We start from the raw sequence: 17,851 nt of genomic DNA on the forward strand, positions 1-17,851 counted from the left end.
TTACATATATTTATATATATATATATGGTATAATATTTTACCGATTTCCCTTATGTTTCTTATGATATAAATACATAAATAAATAATATCTCAAAATAAATGCAAGTTTTGAATATGGCATGATTTAGGCATTAAAATGTTACCAATGAGAAATACCGCCAGTCTTTATTACCATAAATTTGAAAGAAAAAATCATTTCAGAATCAATTTAATCATTTTCAGCTGGTTTTAGATTTAAAAATTCAGATCATATGTTCGATTAAATTTTTAACTTTTACAACTGAAAAAATTGGGCAAAATTATAAAGCAAATCTTTTAAAAACGAATAATTTATATTTAAGAAAGTAGTTAAAATTTTATAGTCATTTAAAAATAGAAATTTTTATTAATAAAAAGAGATTGTTGCCGATTGATTGCTGTATTTTTTAGTTGGAGATTAACAATTTTAAAAATAAATAAATTTGTAACAAATTTCTTATTGATTTTATTCAAAAATTTTTTTTCTATTTCAAATAAAGTATTATTGAATACAATGCTTTGGATGCATGTATACGCTGATGTTGTAGTTGAATTCTGCAGTGTCATGTACTGTTTTGGGATTAAAAATGGGCATAGCCATGAACTCCATACCACAACATCTTAAACCTATTTTTTCAGAGAACTGTAGACAGATGAGCAGCTTGAATTGTCGAGTAGCTTAGAATGTTTTAAGATTAGGCTTGAATAATGAATTAAATTAGTCTTATGACTTATCTGAATTCTTTTTAGTCTTTTTTTTATTTTTATATACATATATTTTACAGCTGGATATTGCAACAAGATTATGGCTTACAAAATGGAAAAGTATAAGGAAATAAATTATGAGAAATAAAACATACTGTAATAGGGTATGGTCAGCTATAATGCCGGCGTCATTTTTAATAAATCTTGCTTAATATTGCAAAATAAAATTTATGGGAACCTCCTTAACATCGAGAGCTTTATTTAAAATTTAAAAGAAACTACTTGAAAATTTCTTGAAAAATTTTAAATTTTCGAAATATTCAAATCTTTCATTTTTCATAGGTTATCAAATAAAATTTAAAACAATAAGAAAAAATAGCCCATTGAGCAGCTGTAGTGTGACGTACTACAACACGACGTGCTACAACTACAACAACAAGGACAATAACAAAAACTTTTTTTTAATGTTCTCCTCACATGCGCAGTATAAAAGAATTGTTCTTAGATACTTATTAAATCATATATTTGTCATTAATAAAAATTATTCCAAAAACCCTGTTTAGTTTTTTAGAATATTTCTGCAATTACAGTAATAAAACGTGAGGCAAAAAAATTGTTTTAATAAAATAAAAATCCATATTTCCATGAATATTTTAGCTAGGTTTACGAAATTTAGTGCAATTATTGCATATAATAACTAGAGAAAATGATAGTAAATGATAGTATTATTAATTGCAAATGATAGTATTATTAATAAATGAAGTATTATTTAATAACTAGTGGGCTGTGCCCCCTGCTCGCTAACGCTCGCCAACCCCCGAAAATTGCTACGCAATCTTATATGGTTTGCTTCGCAAACCAAGCTCGCTTCGCTCGCTACTAACTTAGGTACATTGCAAATGCACAAAATTCTAAGAATTCAAAACAATCATTCAAATCCATATAACNTTAGAAATCCTTAAGTGCAAAAAACACGCATTTTATTAAAAATTGTTTTAACTGTGGTTGACTTAAGAGCTTTAAGCCCCGGGAAAAGTCGCTCTGAAATTTTATTGCTTCTCAGAACTTCGCCTTTAAATAGAAGTTGGAAAAACAGTTACGTTTTTGGATTCAGAAAGTTCTGCGGCATAAAGTTAGAACAAAAAGCTGGATTCAAAATAATAGTTTTTTTTTCCTTCATATCATTGGTAAGCTAGCTCCATTTCACTAATAGAACGTACTAGAAAATTTCTTCATCCATCTTTTTGTGTAATTTATTGCATGTTAGAAATCATTTAAAAGCTTTTTAAAAATAAAGTTCATTGTGTGCGGAAATGCACTTCATAAGACCGAGAGCGTGTAGGCAATTAGCGGATTTGCTTATTTTTAAATATGTTTTAAATAACTTGAAAATGCTACGTAGCCGACTCTTATGAGGTTACAATAGAAATTTGGATTTTAACGCAGATTCTTGCTAATCTAGCTTAATTTTATTATGAAATCTTATTACTTAATACTACCTACTGTTGGACATTTTACGAATATTTTATTCTTTTGTATCGCGAGTCTCATTTGTTATATTTCATTGAAATAAGATATTACATGATTTTCTAAAAATACCCATAATATATATATATATAATATATATATAAAGATGATTTTTACTTCAAGACTTTAAGAAGTATTATTGTTTGCGGGATAATACAAGCAATATATTTATTTTTAAGTTAAAAATGAAGATAGAGTAGTAGAACCAAAATTAATCAAATCAGTTTACTTTATAAAAACAAAACTGTTCATATTTTGAACATTTCAAAAAGAGGAAAAATTATCGTTAACTTTGAAGTTTTACTTCGAAAACATTATATAAATGTTAGTTTTTTCATAAAATTAAAATCTTTCTTTGCAAAATTTTAAAACTACTGAAAAAGTATCTAGCATATTCAGAAATAAAAACAACTTTAAATTATGATAAAGCAAAATAAGTTTTATTGTACATTTATTTACAGCAAAATATCATTTTAATGGAGCCTTACAGAAATATTATTTTAAGTCCCAATAGCATTTCCGCTTAAAGCTGTTTTAATTATTTTTTTAATTTTATATTACCGTAGTTATCAATTCCCTAAAGAATAAATTCCAAATGCTCTTATTTTATTTTATGAAATATTATTTCTATTAAGCATAGGAATAAAGTTTATTCTTATACATATTTCTTTTATTGTAATAATTTTATTTTTGAAAAAAGCATTTTTCTAGTGAGTTGTAGCTATTTGAACATTTAAGATTTCCATGCTTTATATTTAGAATTACTATGATGAGAAAACATTAAAAAATGATGCGGAAATTAAAAGAAACTGACAAAGAAAAAAAGAAAAACACAACACACCACATGTTTAAAAAGTTTGTTTCCTTGTTTGCAATAAAATTTACTGCTTTATAAGAATAAGACTTTTTCTCAAATATTTTAAAGAACAAAAATATTTCAAATAAATCGCAAAGTGTTGCTTTAAAACATCTTTTTATTCTTAATTTCAAGCTACCATAGGGAATTAGGTTAATATGGTGAACACAAAAGCAGAACTATAAGTTATGTTAACAAAACACTATCATAAAGATTCAGCTTGTTTCATTATTAAAACTGCTAAATCATACTACAAATATTTTTTTTTTCTTTTTGAAAAATGAAAGTTTATGCAGCCTTAATTTTTAAATATCATTCACCAGAAACAAACTTTCATTTTTATCTGTCTTAATAAACTATGAAAACTTTCTTTTTATTGATTTTACTTAGCCAGCTTTATTTAATAAAAAGTATTTTCTTATGTTTTTTCACTCAATGCAATTTGTAATTTTGAAATTCAAACTATTTTACAAGACTTATGCTTTTTTTTAATGATTGATTTAATCCTTTTTACATAAATCATTAAATCTCTTCACTTTTTTTAACATTTTTTAATTTAAATAAACAATATTTTTAAAACAGTAGCTGAAGACCCATTCTACATCAAAAAGTAAATAATTAATAAATAAATACTGAACATTACGAAATGATGCCCAAAGCTGAAAGATATATTCCACAAAATAAATAGAGTCTGTAATTTAGTTTAGTTTAGTTTAATTATTATTATTCTTTTCCCTTCCTAGGGGCTTTACGTTATTTGATTAAGAAAAAATATTTTTACGAACGTATACCATCAAAATAAAGATTGTCTGAGATTCCGTATAGTTTGGAACGATGCTCTTGCCTAAGGCCAACTCCTGATAATCATAATTTACCCCAATCGATTAATGGGGCCGTACGAAACATATTTCCATAGTATCTATAATAACACTACGTATCATTGGTATACTTTTAATAGGTGCCAAACATACTAATAAAATACTTTGCACATATATAAGCATTTATTAAAAGTGGACCAATTACCATAATAACAGCAGTGCATTTACTTCCTCAGCACTACAGTCTGAGAAAGGCCAAGGTTGTCTCAAAAACTGTTCGCCAACTTATCCTTCTTGACACCATTGTCCTCCATCTTCCAGCACCAATCACTTGGAGGCCGACGCTATCTAGCCACCTAATGGGTGATCGGACACTCTTACAAACTCCATCTGGTTTCGTAAAAGTCCCTTTCTTGATTGGTTTGTTGTCATCTAATCAGTAGAGGTGTCCTAACCATCTAATGAGATTAACTTTAATGGTTGTGCCTTTTACTAAAGTTAATTAAGCATTATTGGCTTCAATTGTACTATGATGGATTTTTATGCTTCTCCTAAACAAATTAGTATCCTTTCTCTATTAATTTTGCTTTTTAGTATATAGATTACGTTTTTGTATCAATTAGTATCTGTTAACTTGATTAATTAAATATCGTCAATGACAGTGTGGTGATAGTTCATGCGTCTTCTTAACAATTAGTACCATGTTTCTATTCATTTTTTTTACAGTTAATAAATAACTTTTTTTAATTTCAAGTGTAGCTGTTACCAAAATAAACAACGGAGTATTGCGATGAAAATTTTACGTTTCTTCTAAACGAATTAGTACTACTTCTCCATCAATTTAGATTATTATAACATGCCTTATTATTATTTCATTTGATGTTGGTTTAAATTTTTTTTTTTAAATACGTTTTTAAGCGCATAATTATAAACAAAATGAATAACCTTAGAAATAATAATTTTAAGTAGAAATAATAATTTCTACTTCAAGTTTATCTGACATAGCGAATAAAATATTAATAATTGGGTACTTAACTCAAGAAAAAGTGAAGTGATTATGCCTAACAATGTGATTTAAATCTGATTAAATTGGATACCTTTAAGCGACGCCACGCTTTCGAACATGATTAGCTTAGTCATCAACAGATGCCATAATTTACCTATGATGGCGTCACTTGATTTTTTTTCCAAAAATTAAAGAATGTGAAATAATTATTAATGTGAGCTATAAGCTGATAGACATCAATGATGTTTTTTTTTTAAATATTAGACAAGCGGTGTCGCGCAAAGAATTTGAAATGACGTCATCGATCATAATCTGTAATATTTTATTCTTTAGTTTAGTTTTTTCATCTTTAACCGAATTATCTTTCTTTTCTTTCATTTCACGAGAATTAATAATCCTTTTTACATGAACACGAACAGAATCTAACTTTTCTCTGTATTCTTCAATGATACAGTATTCTTTTTCAAAATCATCTGCTTTGGCGACTTCTGTCAAAATGGCGTTACATATATCTTCATCTAATTTCGATAAATCAATAGAATTTTTTTCCAAAGATGATAATTTACTTTCCAAATCTTCAAAATTTAATTCAGTTTTATCGAGAGCCGCAATTATAATATTATATAAACGAGTAAAAGAAGCTCTTACCGACTTTCTTTTCACTATGAGCAGATCCATTTAGAATTCCAAACTTGAAAATTTTTCAAATAAGAGTATAAAAATATCTGACTTAAATGTCGATCAAATGCAAACGGTCACCTCAGGGTTTCACCACAATATCAGATGTATCGTAAAACTTTTACTAATTTTTTATAAACCTTTATTACAATATTTACAACTTATAAAAAGTGATCCACTTCTATTCTTAACATTCTCCATGAAAACATAAACTGATAAACTGTTGCCATTCGAATTCATATAAGTATTAAACTAAAGAATGAAATATTACAGATTATGAACGATGACGTCATTAATTCCTTACGCGACAACAAGCGGAATCATCTTTAGTTTAATTTAAAACAATAGCAGCCAATGAAATAATTCCATTTTTTTAAGTCTCTCCAGAACGATTTAATTTAAATACTTGAACAATTTCAGAATCACGTCAAATATTGCCCCTTTTACCAGTCCTAATTTCCAGATTCATAAACTGTCTGGAGTTATGAAAGAGATACGCACACACCGACACAAACTCGAGTTATTTATTTTATTGCTTTTATTTATAACGCAAACAATTATATTATTTCCTTATTTTCTTATTTGTTGTCAACGTGTATATTCTTAACTACTGTAATTTTTTTAATTATTGTATTTATAATTTACTACGGTATGATTATCACTTTAATTTATCATTTTTCTTCCATTTACCTCCGCAAAGCTCAAAAGATCCCGAAATCGCAAGAGTAGTATATTTCTTTAATATTAAGAAAAGAAAAAAATCCTTGGGAAAAATAGTAACTTCTGATTGTTCTTGGTCTACAATTGCTCTAGCCATTATTTAACATGAGGCACAGCAACATGATTTTCATCACAGAGGCACTTCATTTAATAAAGATCTAACCAGTTTTTAGAGAACAAGAGGAAAACAGACATAAGTATTTATCATTTACCACATTTGAAGGAATTTTACAATTAGCAACTGATACGGAGACATATTTTTAAACTGTTAAGGAGCATTCTTGGTGAAAAACATCATGATTTCCATAAGAGTAGTGAGTTCCTGGGTTTGGCGCTGTAACCTGTTTATTAGGAAATAATACTGAGGAACAGTTTTTAAATAAACAAGTCACCTTCGAAACGCATTTTATGCTACTTTTCTTAAATATCTGCACAACTAAAAATGTTGGACTCCTAATATCGTGTAAATTCTTTGCAACCTCAATACAGTACCATGCTGAACAAACAAGGTTTATTTAAACCCCTTTCAAAGGTTTTTTTTTATTATTCATATATATATAATATACACACAACAAACGAGAATGAATTCAAGTAAATTCGTAAAGCAATATCGTAGATTTGCATAAATCACTTGGTACATTTTATTAAATTAGTCACTTTTTTTTGTTGAAAAAGCTTTAAAAGTTAACAGCTGTTTTTACAAGGTTATAAATTCATGATAGTGACAAGTTGTAAAAATTCCTTCATTGCTTAGAGTTCTGAACAGGAAGATATCGCTTGAAAGTTTACATCTATCATAGTCTCTTGGAGTCCTAATATCGCGTAAATTCTCTGCAACCTCAATACAGTACCATGTTGAACAAACAAGGTATATATATTGCATACAATCGGCAATATTTCCTTAGTGGCATTATTCTCTATGCTCTAGCTCTCCCTGTTTAGAGCAAATAATAATTTACAGAATTCTATAACACATAATTCGAATACAATTACCGAACTTAAATATGATTTTGAAAACTCAAATATAATAAACGTATGCACATCAAATAATAAAATTGTCATTGCAGTATTTATTATTGTGCACTGACTATTGCGAGGCGAAAAAGTAACCGCAACATCTGTTATCAGTTAAGATACACAGATGTCCAGGAAAATTTATAAAATTTTAGACAGTATCTGTTGAAAACCATGTGTTGTCACTTGCGGACCTCTAGGGTTCCGTGGAATCCTAGGATTCCATTGTTAGGCTGAAGGGGTTCTATGAATGTGACTTTTATCTTTTTTTAACCAGTAAATATTATGAAACGTGTTACTATCAAGTAACCTGTAACTTTGTATCGAAACAATAATTATTAGTATAGTTAATATTTCGGTTATTTTTATGATATAATTTATAAGAAATGGCAATGGAAAAAAAGAATATGTCTTTACAAATACTGTTTAAATGAATTAATTTACAAACTTTTCAATTCAAAATAAGTAAATTCAAGAATAAAGAATTATATTTCTGAAATCATTATATTCATTGAAATCTTTCTGTTTTGAAAAACATGCTAGCAATTTGAAACAGTCCCTTTTCTGAAACCATAATTTAATTGATACATTATTCAGCGAATACAAATTCAGAAGCCGCACCAGATCTATGAATTCAACGGACTGATATTTAAAGCAAAATCTCGGACTGTTATTCTTAAAACATTACAAAAATTGGATCACGCAATAATTTTCAACGGGTATCAAAATATTCTTTAAGTTTTTGTATTTTATAATTTTATGCTCTTATTTTCATTTTCAGTTTAGCACAAAAAAGCGTTTTGTTAATTATGTATAAGTACACTAAAGTAAGTTTCATATCAGGATCAGATAAATAATACGTCTTAATATTAGGGGGACCGGAAAGTAATATCGTTCAGGCGCATTAAATATTCGTTAGTCTTAAAAATAAAGAAATTTTTTTTCGATCCATTTTGATTCATTTTCGATCCGGCATTGAAAGGTTGTTGCTAACGAGGGTGAGTACATTATTGATTAGAAATAAAATCTTGATAACAAATATCAAATGCACCGAAACGACATCATTTTCCGGTCCCCTTAATATTTGTAGTTTGTGTATTGGCTTTATTTTATTTTACTTTTTATCAAAAGCAAATATGCATTGCATTTTTAATTGAAATACACTGACTCAATTATAACATTACAAGTTTTACTAAGTTTATATATTATATCGATTATTTTAATTTTTATTGAACTCAAGTTTTTACATTGTTGTAAAAAATTTCATTAAGTGTTGCGAAAAATTGCATCAAGACTACGTTGATTTTGCTTCAAAACTATGATAAAAATCATAGAGTTTAAGTGATCAACAATTTTAAATAAAATTTTCGTTGGAACAATTAAACTGTAACTGTAGAAAAATCTTGAAAAAAAAAAAGATTATAACTTCTACTTATATTCCTTTCAAGTTTCAACTCTCAAGTATAAGGAACTATAATTCTTTTCTTTCTTATTTCCCATTTGTAATAAAAATGCATGGAGAAAAGAATTCTGGAAAATAACCGTGCTATATAGTAATGACATTGTAGGCGAAATAAATAAATAATGGGGAAAAAAACACAATTCTTTTAATAAATCCCAAAATATATTGTATTTAAAGTTTGCCCAAAATTTCTTGTATTGCATTTAAATATATTGTATTATTTATGTATATATTGTATTTTCCGTTTCTATGGTAACTCTGACTTGAAAATCTGGTTTTTGAAATTATAGTTCTTATTACCATACATTTCGTGAAAAATACAGAACTCTAAAGAGAATTTGACCGAATGAATGGTTTTTAAGCCATGCTCTAAGTACCAATATTATTTATTTTTTTTAATTTTAACCTTCAAAAACTGAATTATGATAGCTTTCATTTTAGACTGTTTTTTTCTTTATAGAGCTATTCAATATTACGTAAGCATATTTTTGACTATGTTGGGCTTCCCCTCTAAGCAATCAGTTAATTATAAGTCATGCTTACGTAATGTACATGCTTACGTAAAAAAGTCATAAGCCCCTTGCTTTTTGCTTCAACTATGCTTTCGCTTTTCGAAATTTAATTTTAAGACATTTGTGTTTAAATTCAAATAAAAGAATTCCCTTTGCATGAAACAAAATTTAAATTTTACTTTGTTTTACAAAGTTGAACTCTTAGTAGAAATATTTTTCCAATTTTTTTCCCCAATGTAACGTTTATTTAAAATTTCTTTAAGCGTAATTTTTGCTATTTTTTTAAGTTAAGAAAACGAATGAAATAACTTTAGGGTCTTACTTGAGCATCCTCTACGTTCTAAAAAATTCCGAATCAAATTACGATAAAAAGTACAGATACTTTGGTTGCATCATCCGTAAAATCCATTTCATTGTGAAATATATTTTTATTGAGAAATACTTTACCCTAATTTTTGCAGTAATATTTATTTAATTAGAATGATTCAGTGGTTTTGAGGTAATTAATACTGTGAAAATTACTATATATCAGATTTTTTGTTCCGTAACATGTTCCAAAAAAAAAAAAAAGAATTCTACGGTAAAAAGTGCTGGCACCCTGAGTGCCAGTACTTTTTACAGTAAATTGATCCGTAATATTCTTACAGTATATTTCTCGACTTTTCATCTAAAATTAAGAAAAATCACAAACTTTCGCATCTCTTTATGTATTTACTTAATATTTGAACGGCCTTTTCCTAAAAGTGTTGAAACGTGTCATTTATTTACATCATCTAAGTTAATTTTACCAAATTCCAATAACCGGATAAAATATAGGCAAAGAAGGAAAGAAAAAAGTTCAATTAAAAAATTCAAAAGGTATGAAACTTCAATTATGCTTTGAACTTCGTCACATTATATGGAAGAAAATTGCATGGTTTTTAAAAAATGCATACATAATTCAATTTTTTTTTTAATTTGAATCTGTTTGTCAGGTTTAATTTATAGCAAATTTTAATCAACTTGACTTTTTTCTTCTCGCGCTTGGATTATTTTGAAATTCTTTGTAACAATTTTTAATATTTAGCAAGTTAAGGTAGATTTTTAAAACATTTTTTCTAATAAACTAGTTTTTTTAAATTGCAAGACTATCAAAGCCTTTAACGCTTCAAATATTTCTCAAAGATTTTCTGATGAAACTGTGCTGAAATGGATTTGTGTAATTCTTTGTACTAATTGGATTTGGTGAAATTCTTTGTACAAAAAGTCCTCTAGAATAATTTTTCTTAGCTCGTGAAAATAAAAATGGATATGTGAATGAAAAAGTATTAAACAATGAACAATTACTTTGTATCAAAATAGCTTAATTTTGATATTCGTCAGGATAGAAGCGAGATTAATCAATATTCATTTTCAGCGCTTTAGTATTTTTCTTTTCTTATTCAATGTTAACCTGTTTAATTAAAAAAAATCTGAGAGAAAGAGAGATTTTGCCATTGCATGTTCAAATGTAAATCTGCATCAGATATCTTATTAATTTTAAAAGTCAGAAGCAAATTTTTTAAACTTTTTTTATATGATGCATGTATTGTTTTAAATTTTTTATACTATTAAAACCATGTATAAAGTTTGGGGAAAATGCTTTCAAGTCTTTTAGGAGTCAATTTAAAAATATTTAAAAAATTGAAAATTTTATGTTCCAAGTTCATGGTACATAAAAATACTGAGCATATTATTATTATTATGGTATTTTTGGATATTAATGTTTAAAAAATTTCTAAAATTAAAATTTTCAACATTTTTTCTTTACTTCATTTTTAAATATTATCTATCTATCTATCTTATCTACCTATCTATCGAAGTTTTTCACTTTTCCGTGAAACGATGGGGATTATAAACATGTACCGGCAACAGATGAGTACTGAGAAACACATGTTTTAAAGTCAATTTCAACCCGGATCTTCTTATCATTTCAAGAGAATCCTGGACCAGTTCATTCTTTCATCTCTATTCAAGAAGTCACTTTTTTCAACAATCGAAGATTTGCAAAATCAAACCCAGATGTTGAAATTGTTTGATGTTGCCGACTTCCAGTCACTTTTGTCACCTTTTCAATCGATAGCCAACTCTCAGGTATATAGTTCGATGCATGAAAAAACGTCATCAGCATTTCAAATTAGGAGAGGATAATTGGATATAACTCAAAAATGGGCGTTATCTTACTAGTTGTGGTCGTCAGGCACTTTTTTCCAAATTTAGTTCCAAAAAAACGTTACGATATGGATTGTAATAATTTTCCCGTAGTTAACCAATTACTTAATGATCAAGAAAATTTGAATTATGATTTGTCACTTTTCGAGTCTGTTTTAAACAATTTCATGGAATCGAAGAGGAATTCAAGTAACAGTTTAGCGTCGACGACGTTTGATTTGTCTGCGGCGCAAAATAATAATTTAAATTTCATGGACAATCAGCTGTCGTTAACAAATTTAAATTTCTATAATCAGTCTGTGATTGATGAATCATTGAATGAACAATTAGTGTTTCAAGATAAAGACTCGAGTAAGTTTCTATTTGAGTGTTTAGAAAATTATCTTTTCGTGATAAATTAATAAATGGTGTTTGTTAAATTAGTTAGTAGTTGGTGAGCAGTTTTTTTTCGTCACTTAACCTAATAAGACAATTTATTTCAAGTTTAAAAATTATTTATTGAGTGACTCATTTGCGACTTTTTTACCAAGTACTTGTTATTCAAATGTCTTGATGCTTAACTTTTTGAAGCCTATTTTAATGAACAGTAGTTTTTTTTTTTTCAATTTATGAGTACGTCTTAAGAGAAAATATAATATTAGTTCTTTTAAATATTGAATGAGTTTGTATCTTTCANATATATATATATATATACTCATTATATACTATTAGGGATATATATATATATGTAATGGTATTTAATAAGTCTTTTTATTTTTAATGATTATAATTTTAATATTTATGCAGCAGTATATTGCAAACCAATCTAGAGAGATTTTACTCATTTTATATTTTCAGATCTCTTTAACTGTAATTTTGTAATTTGAGCCAAAATATAATCACTGTAAGACAGTAAATAAGCTTAGAAATTGATTTAAATAAGTTTTTTTAGAATAATAAGGTACTATCATAGAATATTGTAAAGTAAAAAACAACTCTTTAAGTTTCAAGCTCTTAGCATAGAAAACAATCAAAATCGGAAACATAATAATAGCAAAATAGAATAGGAAAAATAAGTATTTAAAATAAACAAGTACCTTTAAATTAGGATTTTATAGGAAAACAATACCTTTATGTCTTTTATTAATTTTATACCGATGACACCAAAAAAAAATATGGATATTAATGTGGGAAAATTCGATTCTATCATGTGATTTTTTTTATCCAACAAAATTGCACCATTAACAATTGAAAACTGTATAATACTATTATTTTTCATGTTATATAGCGATATGAATACCATGTGATAAATGCCTATTTTTACCTGTATTTTGTTTGAATTAAAAAGAAATTAAATTTCTACTCAACTTTGAGTTTGAAAAATTAATTCAATTATGCCGTTTTTTTATGTGCTACCAATAGGGAGAAATGTAAATGAGTATTTACGTTAAAAGTTAATATCAATCTTTACATTTATTTGACGCGTTTAATTGGCAAATTAAAATGAACCTTATTTAAGGAAAATCATTTATTTTTCACGTTTTTAATCCTAGACGAAAGGTTTTTGCAATTTTGATAACTTATATTAGCCACCTGCATATTTTTAGAACACTTTTCTTCAGCACTTAAGCTGTTAGTTTAGGGATCCTTAAGGACATTTAAAATTTCCTAGCCGTTTCGTCTGTTTCTATATTTTTTATAATTATTTTATATAAATGTTTTTTCATAGACAACGCATGCATTAATTTGGAACATTTACTTTTTTAAGAATTCAAATGATTTTTTTTTAGTTCGGAAGTAGCAAATAAAATATCTTAAAAGGTGCTAATAAATTATAGAGATATGCATGAATGTGCAGTTTATTAATCAAAACAATCAGATTTTTATTCTAATTTCTGAATTTTATATTTCAGTTTTAATTTTTTTAAACGCAAATCTTAATATTTTTGATCAAGTTTTAAATCAAAACAGCTTATTCCCACCAACATTTTTCGTATACGAAATGGAAATAACTCGAGATTAATTCAAGGTAAAAATTTAGCTTTTGATATTTTATAACCTACTTTTAATTTTACAATTAATTAATTTTGTAATTGATAACCGTACCTGAAAGCTATTAGTAAACGGAAAAAAAAGCTTCTTATGTTTACCTGTAGCCTTACCTTATTGAACATGACTACTCATATCAATATAGAGAAGCAATTTTAAGAAATGCCTCGTAAACCCGTTTTAATTTAAATAAATAATTAATACTTATTAACTATTATCATATTTTCGAAAAATTTTGTAGCAAAATATGAGAAGTATTTTTTTTTATTTTATTACTTTAATGAGTCTTTTAAAAAAAATGCTAATTGTCAACTGTAATAATTAAAAATAAAAATATCAAAAATTTAATAATTAGTCATGAGCAATTAGTGATTATACTGCTAATATAACTATTTTATAATTATCAGCAGTGATTACAAAAACTTAATAATTGTTATTAATAATTAATTAGTAATTATATATTACTTCATTATTTTATCTCATTAAAAATTAGTTTTTTAAAAAAAATATCTTTATTAGTTTCCATGTTTTGAATATTCTGGTATTCTTTTGGGATTAGAAGCACATTCATTTCAGAGAAGTGACCGTTAATTTTTCAGCCAATCAATCACTGTTTAATTCATACACAGTAATCAATACTAAATATTTAGAAACTTCATAGATTTATTTTATCAAAAATATATTATTTTAAAATATTTCCCAAGCATGAAATCAAGAAACTCTTAATGGTTGTTTTGGATTTCACTCTCTTCTAAGATTTTAAATTTCATAAATTTCTAAATCTTCCCTGTGTCTCTGAAATTAGTTAACATTAAAATTATTGTACAATGTGCAAAAAACAAAATAACTAAATAAACGAACTATCTTGAATGACTTTTGTTCTATTGATGGTATCTTCTTGTTCTAGGACTCATGCTTAATGGTTTGAAGGCGTGACCTTAAATATGCTACTTAAGCAGTGCAGACGATATTTTAATTTGCTAAACCAGACACAAAGGCGTACTTTCTCTTAATAAACATATTTTTATTTTTTAAAAGTAATCGAAACTCTAACACCCGAAACATAGAGAGTAGCAGCAATCTGGGAAGTATGACCCCAATAGTTTGATTCGGGGAGCCGTCAAATATTTTAACTTTTTAATGCTAATTTACGTATTGCTTCCTATCTCGAGGACTTTTTTAAAGAACTGAAAAAAAAATTCACGCGATTATATAATTCGCTTATCCAAGGATAATTCTTCACAAAAAATGACTTTCAGTACATATTTATTAATTTTTATTATTTTAGTTGAAGTAGAAAAAATTGTAAATTAAAAGGCATGCAGTTTTTTACATCATTTTAAAGAATGCAGTTTTACATTTCAAAATACAAAACCTGAATGAAATTGATAGAGTAGTTCCTAAAATAATGTAAAATTGTCATGTAATGTCATGTAAAATTACATTCTTTACAATGTTGTTGAAAATTGTATGTCTTACAACTCAAAATTTTTTTCCGACTATTATTAAATAAAATAACAAAAAATAATAAATATTTACTATAAGTTATTTTTTTGTGTTGAATTATCTTAGAATAAGCGAGTTTTATAGTTGTGTGTGAAAAGTTTTCCATTCACTTAAAAAGTTCGCGAGATATGGCGAGATTCTTAAAACAAAATTAACATTAAGGGGTCCCAAACTTTGGACTACTCTCCTGACCAAACTATAGAGACCATATTTTCCAAATTGCAGCTACTCCCTACATTTCCAGGATCAGAAATACGAATCAGTAGAAGTAAAGATACGTTTATTCAGAGAAAGTACGTTTTTGTGTCTTATTTTGTGACCTAAAATATCGTCATCACTAATTAATTAGCATATTTGGAGTCGCACCCTTGAACTATTAAGATTTAGTCCTAGAACAAAAAGATCCAATCATTAAACCAAAAGTTATTTAGGGTAGTTCATTTATTTTTTTTTACGCACTGTAAAATGCTCATAATAAAAAAATAAAAAATCGAATTATAAAACGTAAGTATGCAAATTAATTCAATCGGATGATATTTATAGCACTAAATCAGACCAAGAAATATAATTTATTTACATAAATATGCCGAAAAGGATTTTTAATTTTCCAAAGAAAAGTTTCCACAATTTGAAACATATTGTTTTAGCTATTTCTTATTTCGTTACACGAAATCTAAGCGACTCAGAAATTATCAAGGCATTAAGAAAGATGTACTGGAAGTACAATAAGATGACAAAAATAAATTTTACATTCAATAATTAGTTTGAAAATTAATAAATGTTAAACTTTAAAAAAAAAAAAATAAATACCATAAGGTTCACTGTATAGGCCGCAGGAAAGCAATCATAGAGTTGACATTCGTCATGCTTAATAAGCCATATTTGTTTATGAATTTAACTTGGAGTTTTTTATTGTTTTAAAAATTCCAATTTATTCAAAAATCATGGCAATTTTAATTTTTTTTTTAATTTTGAGGTATATTTTGTTTTACTTCGCAAAATCTATAAGACCTAGAAATAAGATATGGAATTCAATGGATTAAAAAAATTAAGATTCGATTATTATAATTTGAGAATTATCACCTATTAAGATTGAAGTAAACAAAAACTGTTTTGACCGATTTACTGTCCGATGAAATGCAACTACGGAGTTGAAATTTGATGTGATGAATGGGTCATTTTTAATGATAAATGATATTACGAGATTTATTTTCTTAAAATTCAAATTGTTTCGTAAGTAATTGAAATTTCAAATGCCTTTTTGTAATTTTTTTTTTAAATTAAAGATTAGTTATCTATTGTTGACGAAGGATTTAAATCTCTCAAGATTTTTACTTTACAAGCTCGAGCTAGACTTGATGCCAGAAATAAGAAGAAAGAAAAATTGGTAAATAAAATTTACAAGTACACAAAAGAGATTAGATGCTGCCCCTTACAAATCATAACAATCACATAAAAAGCATTCTGTACAACAACATTTTAGCACACTGTACTACAAAATTTTGAAAACATATGGATGAACCTTGTTTGAAATTAAATGACTTGTCTACGATAAGCACATGCAAAATTATTGAACTTGGATAAAATAAGGTTCATTACTTTGAAATAAGTGTGTCAATGTTTAACACTGACATTTTAGAATTTGTCATTTTAAGCGAAAATCGAATTTAAGTTAACGAAACTTTTTTTATTTATTTATTTCAACTTTTGATGCTTCTCAATATTTCGCAATTTAAATTTTGTTTATTTTGAACAATTACTTGTGGTATAATAAATAAGAATGACTTAGAATCATGGTTACCTGTCATTTTTACTATAAATATGTGTATTTTGTTAAATATTTATCATATCGCGTAATGAGATCTAAATTTATACTTGTTTAACGCTCTAATTCCAGTGTTATATTAGTTAGTTTAGTTATAATACTGACAAAGTAGCTAATAATCTCATTTTAAGTGAATATTCCATTAATATTACCAGAGAAAATACAACCTTAGCAGCAGAAACTTTGACGAACTTTTGGACCCAAATTTTTTAATTTCCTTTTCTAATAAATTAATTACAAAAACCTACTTTACTATTTATTGTAATATTCTAGCTTATAATGCGTCTTATACTTTACTATCGTATGAGTTATATAAATAATAAGTAATAGCCGTGACTTGATGTCTAAGGAAATAAGTTTTTAACTACTTTGGAAATGGTCTTACAATGTTCCATTATCAATTCTTCTCACTTGTCAAAATCATCATGCTTGTTGTAGATTAATTTATGTATTTTCTTTTCTTAATAATCTAATGATGACAGATGATTTTCAGAACGAATTTAAAACAAATTTAGAATTTTATCTAAAAGTGTGTTGACATCTAAAGAACTGACTATGAATAAGAATAATATATAATAGCTGTGTGGTGATGTCTAATGTAATAGCTTTAAGCTAGTACTGTACTTTGGAATGCTCCTACAATGTTCCGTGATAAATTCCACAAACCTGTAAAAATCATCACGTTTGCTGTAGATAAATATATGTATTCTCTTTTCTTACTATTCCTAAGATGGCAGATAAGTTTCAAAATATTTTAATAGTTTAGAAGCATTTGTAAAAGTGTGTTGATGTCTAAGGAACTAGCTATGAATAATATAAAATAGTCATGTGTTGATGTTTAAGTAAATAGTTTTGAACTAGTGATTTGGAATGCTCCTACAATGTTCCATGATCAATTTCACTCACCTGTCAACATCGTCCCAATTGCTAAATCGGACTTATACATTTTCTTTCCTTAATATACCTATGATGACAGACAGGTTTCC

At 26.8% G+C, this 17,851-nt stretch overlaps 1 protein-coding gene across 5 annotated transcripts in view; it reads left to right on the forward strand.

Moving 5' to 3' along the window:
- The window catches only part of LOC107442263 (homeobox protein orthopedia), an 83,297-nt gene that overhangs the window by 8,126 nt on the left and 57,320 nt on the right, over window positions 1-17,851 (forward strand). The window contains exon 1 of one of the 5 annotated variants that reach the window (XM_043043184.2): window positions 11,223-11,857. The exons of 2 other annotated variants lie outside the window; for them this stretch is intronic. In XM_043043184.2, coding sequence (XP_042899118.1) covers window positions 11,503-11,857 — 355 coding nt within the window. In that variant the 5' untranslated portion in view covers window positions 11,223-11,502. Of the gene's footprint in view, window positions 1-11,222; window positions 11,858-17,851 lie in introns of those variants that run through there. 2 more of the 5 variants (XM_043043185.2, XM_043043186.2) reach the window with 2 other exon arrangements.

This window comes from Parasteatoda tepidariorum, chromosome 7 (assembly GCF_043381705.1).
Source record: "Parasteatoda tepidariorum isolate YZ-2023 chromosome 7, CAS_Ptep_4.0, whole genome shotgun sequence".
Classification (NCBI taxonomy): domain Eukaryota; kingdom Metazoa; phylum Arthropoda; class Arachnida; order Araneae; family Theridiidae; genus Parasteatoda; species Parasteatoda tepidariorum.